General features: G+C 41.6%; 1 protein-coding gene across 1 annotated transcript; it reads right to left on the bottom strand.

Moving 5' to 3' along the window:
* Positions 1-1,873: 1,873 nt before the first annotated feature.
* On the bottom strand, positions 1,874-8,490 carry farsa (phenylalanyl-tRNA synthetase subunit alpha). Its single transcript, XM_020650470.3, has 13 exons — positions 8,315-8,490; positions 7,939-8,076; positions 7,381-7,479; positions 7,148-7,266; positions 6,301-6,393; positions 4,922-5,050; positions 4,708-4,823; positions 4,518-4,602; positions 4,341-4,440; positions 4,039-4,207; positions 3,650-3,727; positions 2,948-3,062; positions 1,874-2,347 (listed from the first exon to the last, which is right to left on the bottom strand). The coding sequence occupies exons 1-13, from the start codon at positions 8,459-8,461 to the stop codon at positions 2,242-2,244; spliced, it is 1,494 nt and encodes a 497-aa protein (XP_020506126.2). The 5' UTR covers positions 8,462-8,490; the 3' UTR covers positions 1,874-2,241.
* Positions 8,491-8,511: the final 21 nt, after the last annotated feature.

Genomic DNA, 8,511 nt, shown 5'->3' with positions numbered 1-8,511 from the left:
CCCCCCCCCCCTCCCCCTTATGCCAACAGCTGTACCTTTACAATGGGAAACCTTTCACTGTGTCTTTTGCCCCAACAGTTTTAATAGTTTCTTAAAAGTATCTTACTCAGCTGAAGCCTGTGGCCTCTTTCACACATCATATGTACATACAAGTCAAAGTAAACATTATAAAAAGTTAGAATCAAAGGACAAAATGAATTACTGGAGAAGAAATTGTCTTTGTGTGCCTGAGATTCAGGGAGAAGCTTTGAGATAAGTTAGCTTGATTTTAACAACTCTTATACATTGGGTTTATTTACGTTTTTCTCATCACAGTAGTATAAAACGACAGTAAAACTACATTACATTTAGTGTGGGTGACTTATGCAACATGACATATAATTGTGATTGCATATTAAAAAATCCACTTAAAAACACAAGATAAGCCTGAGCGACAAATACTCACAGGTTTCACAACTTCCTGGGTAAAATGTGCATCTTATTTGCGACACAAACAGACGGTTAACACTCTTATGTACTTTGTATTCTTCGAAAAAAACCTCAAAAGTTGAGAACCTTACTGGAGTTTGCTGCTTCATCACAACAACGAAGCTGCTTCCAACCTGTAAAGCCAACCAGCTGGCGGTCTCTGCGCACTCCAGTAAAATGTTATTTCAAGACACCGAGGGATTAGCTTAAGAGGAGGATTTAACAGAGTTCCAGCAATTCAACTTGTACACAACTCGACTTTATCCCGCAACCTTTCTCCCAGGTGTCCCGTGTCCTCATGGTTTTTCTTCTCTGATTCGCTGAGCCTATCAGTGAAGCTTATAGCACAAAAGTATTAACTATGTTGCATGCTGGGAGTGAGCTAACTACTAATACCAGCTCACAGCAGCTCCAGCTCTTAGACGTCTTCTTACACTTATTAAGGTGTGAAAACGGTTTGAATCACATCTTCTTTTTTTGCAGCTATGTCCTGGCTGATGTTATCAATGTAGATTACCATCTCCTGTCTAACCAATGTCCTCCAGACTGTGCTTGCAATGAGGGCTTAGTGAGTTAATTGGAGCACTGACCTGTCTTTGAACTTGAGTCTGGCACAGCAAGATCAACAAAATATTACAGTCTTCTTTTATTGGATAGAAGATAAACACAGGATTGAAGGGTTAAGATAGGCAGAAGTAAGTTAACCAAAGAACAGTTCACACATTCTTAGACATGTCTAGAAAGCAACATCTTCATGTGGAAAATGATTTTTTTTTTTTAAAGCTCAGACTAAATACTTGCTGATATGTTCCTTCCATAGACAAATCCAGCGTCCAACAACACACTGTGGGCAGGTACACAGTCAATTGACATATGTGAGGGTAGAGGCTACAGTGTAATTCTGCATGCTTGAATTTACAAACAGCCATACTTCTGCATCATGACCAAATATTGGACTTATTTTTCCATCACCAACAACACACTCCTCTCATTTCTTCAAATGGGTGTTTCTTGATCAGCTGTTAAGCAGAGAAAACCTTCAGAAGTTTCATTATACATTATGAATCAAAGAAAGTATGAGACCGTCCTTTTTACTTGTGGTTGTCCTTGACATTCTGTTCTGCATTTTTTTTTGTCCTAATTGTGCCTGAAGACTCAAAGACACAAAACTTAAAATCCTTTATAACTATTCAGCCTTCGGTACTGCCATAACTTGTGGTTATACTGTATAATTTTTCAATGAAAGTATTTTGACTTGAGTGGAAAATGCTCCCATTAAAGATGTTTTGGTTCCACTAACTGTCCAGCATGTTAGCTCACTGAATAAAAACAAGCTTTAGATGGAGCTTCAGTCTTAAACGTACAAAAATGTCATGTTTGTGAAAAATAAACACATCATACTGTATTGGTATTTGGAAAAAGTGTTTTATTTTACCCTCAAAAGTAGTTATTTCTGTACAATGGGGTGATTTGCTTTAATAACTGGGGCATTAGGATGTAAAAACAACAATTAGTCTTTCCTTTAAGTCAGGGCTTGCACTGATGTTTTGCAAGGTTACACAGTAAGTTAACACTGCCCTAAGTGCAGCTAAATGTGGTCTGTTTTGAGAAAAGTCAACACGCTTTCAGCTACATTTGCTTTTAGTCCAACTGGAATATCTTAACGTTGGAGGTCTCTCTTAAGTGAGATGCACAGATGAGGAGTCACAGAGTAAAGGCAAGGTGGGCCCGTCCAAAATAATCATAAAAATAGTGATAGAGTTTGGGTGAGGCTCAGGACTCCAGTCGACATATGGGGCTGTCGTAGACCATCTGTAGGTTCACCTTGTGTCCGACCAGCTCTCTGATGTTGTTGATGCCGTATTTAATCATCGTGGGCCTGCAGGGAGAAAAGATGGCCAAGTGAGCAACAGTTGTAGCCAAAGTGTTTGGAATGAGTCTAATTACAGGTCTGACAGGTCACAGGAAAAACAACTCAGGGTTGGCTTGAAGAGGGAAGATTACTCTGGGGGGGGGATTACAGAGTCCTTCCCAGCTCTTTAGCTCCATACATATCAGCCATGATGGTTGTCACTGGTATAAACTCAAATACAGCTCAGTTTAAACACAAAATATTCTCTACAACTAGCTGTTGGGTTGTGTTAGGCAGTATGTTGGCAAAACACTTTCTACAATGACATATTGCTAATCATAGCTTTAATATCTGTAATAGATGGGATTAAAAATAAATTTAAGTCATTCTTAAATGTGAATAATCCTCATCCTACAATAATTATCTAAAATGTAGGTCAAAAGTGAGCTCAGACGACTGATGACGTCTATGCACACAGACTGAATCACACTCATGCTCCCATACTTCAAATGCCAACAGTGATTTAAAATAAAATGTAGGTCAGTTATGGTCTTTGAAAAGAACGGCCACTGAAACAGTGTGTGTTCTCTGTATGTAACAAATTCATATTGTGTTTCACGCCTTCACCTTTCCAGAGACAGTCCCCAGGCAATTACCGACACGCCCTCAGGAAGACCCATGGGCAGCAGCATCTCTGGTCTGAAGACCCCTGAGTTTCCCACTTCCACCCACTTTTTTAGTCCTGAATGAAAAGACATAAATGATGCACAGGTGATGGAACAAACAAAACATGACACACATGTGTTCTAAAAGTTAGAGAGAAGTAATTACAGAAGCAATGAAGCTGACATGTTTTGGGACTTGCTAGTAAAGAGAGACACCCCCCCCCCACCACCATATAACATCAATAAAACCTACAAAGTAACTGTTTGTTTTGGCGCATAGCTTGCAGTGTCCATCTCCTATTAAAACAGATGAAAACCTAAGTAATTACCGGTATATCATACAATTATACTTTTTTTAACTAGACTAAAAAACTAAGATGTTAGCTGCTATGATCTACTAAAACGTTAGCTCATGTTGTGTGATAACAAAGGAGCTTGGGAGGCTGTAAGGTCCTTAAAAAAAGATTTTGTAGCTTTCTCTTCCACTTGATACAGATGTCAACAGATCAGATTTAGGTCATTATTCATTTCTCTTTATGGCACTTTAAATTAGCAAGAAAAAAGCTGTTTCCCCCACAGATGTACAGAAAATGAGAGGTAATGTTATTTATTGAATCATCATATGGTGCATTGGCAACCAGTTAAACTAAAAGTAAAGTCGTACCTTCATGGTAGCTGAACAGTTCCATGCTGGGTTCTGTGTACGGGTTGTAGGCAGGCTTGAAACGAAGTTTGGTAATTCCTTGGATAAAAAAAAAAAGAAAGATTAAATAACTTGAAAAACACACCTGAAGGCAACATCATCTCCAAAATCAGCTAAATCTCTCAATAGGCACTAAACACTGCAGACAACACGATCACTGTTTGTGTTTCTCTCTTTGGTTAAAAAAAAAAAGAAGTACATCCCATAGTTCACAGGTGAATGGTAGCTACCTGTTTCAAATCATTGTAGTGTTTTGGACTGTTAACTGTCTGGCACACTTTACTAAGTTCTAAACACTTTCTAGTTATAATTCACCAAATCACATTGACATTGTATGGAGGCTTCCTCACCTAGTTTGGTGTAGAACTGATGCAGGATCCCCATCAGGTCCCCCAGGGTGAGCCCATAGTCGGCCACTACGCCCTCAATCTGGTGGAACTCCGCTAGATGGGTGGCATCCAAAGTCTCGTTCCTGAACACCCGGTCGATGGAGAAATATTTGACGGGGGTGAACTTCTCCTGGTGGGCCATGTATTCATCACAGTTCATTTTCAACACTTGTAAAAGGACACACGCTTAATAGTCAAGTACACTCCTATGTTTCCTCGTGCAGTAATGAGAACTTGTGTGTTTGTATATGTGTGTGTCTCACCTGTTGTGCAAGTTTGTACAACATGCGTGCACTGACTGCTGTGGTGTGAGTGCGGAGGATGTTCTTCTGAGCCTCCTCTATCTTCCAGTCGTATTTGTACCTGAAAGTAAGCAGCAAAGTATTAACAACCATGACAGCCTGATTCACGGTTCACATCTTTATGTGATGATGACTCACCCTTGTGAGCCGTAGCCTCCCTCTGAGTGGACCTTCTTGACTCTCTCCAGGTAGTCCTGCGGGAAATCATGGGCGAGTGCTGGGTCTGTAAAAAAAAAAAAAAAAAAAAAAGTTCAGTAAATATATTATTTAAAAACAACTCAATTACAGCTTAAGATGACAGGACTCAAAGAGAAATGTTTAACCCCACCAGACAGGAAGAAGGTGTCATGCTGGTCTCTTGCTGGATGCTGCTGGGGCTGGAACAGGGAGTCAAAGTTCCAGAAAGAGCTCTCAATGAAGTTGTTGGTCGGCATCTCTGTGAAGCTACACGAAGCAGTGGGTTTGTACCCGTGTGTTATTTTGTTATGCAATGTGACTGAGGAAGAAAAGGCCCTTTCACTGTAATACCAACAGAAACTTACCCCATCTCCAGGAAGATCTGCCTAAACTGTGTTCGCACCTTCATCAGCGGGTGCAGATGTCCACAGTCGGGGGCCACACCCAGGGCCTCAAAGTTGTAGGGCTTAAATTTCTTCTCTTTCCAGCTGCCGCTAAAAGACAACACAACACGAGGCTAAAGACGAGCTGCTGAGGAAAGAAGAGTCTGAAAATGGGTAAAAAGGACTCCAGCTTTGACTGAATTACAACAACAACAAAAAAAAAAAAAAAAGAGTGTGTCGATGGCTGCAGCGGACAACTCATGCTCAATAAGTGCTTGTGTTCGCCAGGAAAAGGCAAGCGTCACAGACTGGCTTATGTGAGCACAGGATGAGACATTTTTAACCAGTTTTGGGCACTTTCAAATACACACTTGAAGCCCGGGTCCTCTATTTCTGCATATGGGTGGGTGCACAGATGTTGAAATATATATGCAACTAGCTTCGGTAACATCTTTGACTCTCTCTGCTCATACAAACGCTTTACTAAAAACAGCGGGGATAAGCTGTTGTTGTTGTTTTTTTTTTTTTTTAAAGATATTTTGTGGCCCTTTTGTGCCTTTATTGGATAGGACAGCTGAAGAGAGGCAGGAAATGTTGGGAGGAGAGAGTGGGGGATGACATGCAGCAAAGGGCTGCGCTGAAGACTACTGCCTCCATACCCGGAATTTAGAAGCAGATGGTTCTACTAGCTCTGCTGTGTCATCTTGCTTTATTACCCTTTTTCTTCTTGTGTTTTGTTGCGTCGGCTTCTTCTTACGGTTATGAGCATTACCACCACCTAGATTGGGTTGAGGATGCTGCCGTGTATGATTGTCTTTTTCCTCCACTCAAGACATATTTGTTGCACCGAGCTGTGACGACCGAACTGTAACACATACCGTTACACTCCTAGTCGTCAAAGACTTTTCCACAAGTCAAGAAACAGAACAAAAATGTTCCTGAAAAACGCATTTTAAGTCAGCATCAGATCAATCTGGGATATGGAACACCCTTAAGCTGCTTTTAGCCAACTATGAACTGAACACCTGAAGTAAGAGCTTTTAAAAATTGTGCTAATATTTGAATGTCTCATCTTCAGCATTGATCATTATCGTCTTAAAAGCTTTATTTACCAGAGAGTTTCATCATATTGTGCCTTATTTCTTCTCACAACTATTTTGTCCAGCCCTGCCTTTAGGACAAAGTCCCCCTCTTTGGACTTGTCCCCTTTAATGGGCCGATGTTTCTCTGTGTCTTCTGTCTGAAGTCCTTCACACCACCACTGACAGGTCAGGTGAGGGCAGACGGGACACACATTATCCTCTTGTGTTAGCAGACAACATAAAGGATTATTCAATTTGGAAAGTAGCAGCTCCACTCACTTTGCGATCATCTCAGGGGTGAGCTCTGTCTCCTGTTTGGTGATGGTGGTGCTGAAGGAGTTACCCTTGGACATCCAGTATGACTTCACAGTCCTGAACACAAAGAAAAGACATGCAGTCAGTACCTCCTGATGAGTCTTCCTCCAAGATAAAAGATGTTTAGTGAGTTCAGCAAAAAAATCCTCTGAGGCCTGGGCACCAGTTTCTGAGTCACTGCTTTCTGGGTAAGAGGATTTTGAATGAATCTGACCTTTGTTATCATGTAGGGCATGGGTTCCCAAAGTGTTCAGCCCACGACCCCCAATATAAACACTGATAGAGACTGGGGACCCCCATTGTCCCTGGAGGTGGTTAAAACACTAGGCCCCTCGAAATACCACCATATTATTTTTGTAATTTATTATAAGAAACTACTTTTTTTTTTTTGTATATATTCTCAAATGAATGGGTGAAATATGCAATTTTAAACCATTTTCAATGTTTTACATGTTTTTGGAGGGAATCTTGCGACCCACCTAACAGTGTCTCGCGAACCCCCAAGGGGGTCCCGACCCCCACTTTGGGAACCACTGATGTAGGGTACATTTTCTCAAAGGAAGCTGTTGTCACAAGCTGCACATCTATAAGTTTGATCTACGAATCCACTGAATAAAACCACAAACCTTCTACTACCACCTACTGGTGGAAAAAATAATGACATAAGACTATATATTCTATCTTTTATCTGCTTGTCTACAGCTGCTGGGCTGATTGCCACCGACAATATTTCATAGCGTGCATACAATGAAAATAAAGTATCTCTTCTACCTATAAAAAGATACATAATCAGCATGTGTGTTGGACTTACACTTCAGAGAGCAGCTTTCTCTTTTTCAGCTCGTTCTTGTCTTTCTCCTCCAGCTGAGAGCCGCTATTTTTCTGTACCAAGAGCAGCTTCTCTCTCACTTGGTCTTCGACGCTCTCAACCTGGTGGTGGCCAAGACATGAACACAAAAACAAACGCGCAGATTTGCGATCCTTATTAGGATTGAGCCTCTGCGGATCACAAAAGCCATGATGACAGAGATGATGTTTACATACGGTCCTGAATATCCTCGGGCCGCCCTCGTGAGCCTTGTCCACTCTGATCCACTTGCTGGACATGGCCTTGCTGAAGCCGATCTTCCCAAAGGACAGCTTCTGCACGTGGACAAACACAAGACAGCTGAAACAATGTGAACACAAATATAAGATATTTACAGTCATATCAAGTGTGTGTGCAGTGCCTTTTGTGATTATACGAGTAAAATGACTTAAAGAAAATCAGAGGATCCAAAAAATATTGAATAACTTAATCCAGAAAAATACAAAAAACAGAGTGTAAGCCTAAAATGTGAATGATAAAATGATTAAATATAGCTTTCTTTTTCTCACTCTTTGAATAATATACAGCGAGGAATTTACAAAATAAACTTAACCGGGGCGCAAAAAAAAGAGGTAAAGGTCAACAATATATGAAGCAAATTAACACTTTCTAACAAAGCTATCAGATACATATTAGTGTGATTGTGTTGCTGTGATTAGGTGTGTGTGGGTGTTTCTGACTCTCACTGCTCTGTACCTCAGTGTGCAGGTAACATGGCAACCTGTAGCACTCACCATGAGCTCACTTTGAGACAAACCCTCCAGTGGGATGGAGCTGAATACCCGGGCTTCATGACTGCCCTGCTCGGCTATCTCCTTGCCCTCGTCCGTCAGCTCCCAGTGTTTGGAGGATCGCAGCTCGGCGGAGATTACCTGAACATGAGAGAACAATTACGACTATTTGACTGGGATTTCAACATTTTAAATATAATCCCGTAGAGACTCCTGGCTCAATGCACTGAGATGTGTGATTCAACACGTTTTTTTTTAGCTGGTATCATGCGTTTCTTGTCTCTAAAAACCTGACGTCCATATTGCATCAGTCAAACTAAACACACATTGTTGACGTTGACAGCCTAGCTTCCGCTGCTCCTAAGCCCCTGAAACTCACGTCGCCGAGAGCCTGCAGACTCTTCACGGCACCGACGATGACCTGGTGATCCACCCCGAGGCTGCTAGCCGCTTCCAGGCTGTCCACGCCGTCGTCCACCTTCTCAATCCGCCGCAGGAGCGTCTCCACGACGCCGGTGTCCGCCATGCTGGAACAGTGAGAAGCCCGAAAGAGACCGGATGTGACGTCGCTTCACC

The sequence above is a fragment of the Labrus bergylta genome, chromosome 16 (assembly GCF_963930695.1).
Source record: "Labrus bergylta chromosome 16, fLabBer1.1, whole genome shotgun sequence".
In the NCBI taxonomy this organism is placed as follows: Eukaryota; Metazoa; Chordata; class Actinopteri; order Labriformes; family Labridae; genus Labrus; species Labrus bergylta.
This window is presented reverse-complemented; position numbering and strand designations above follow the sequence as displayed.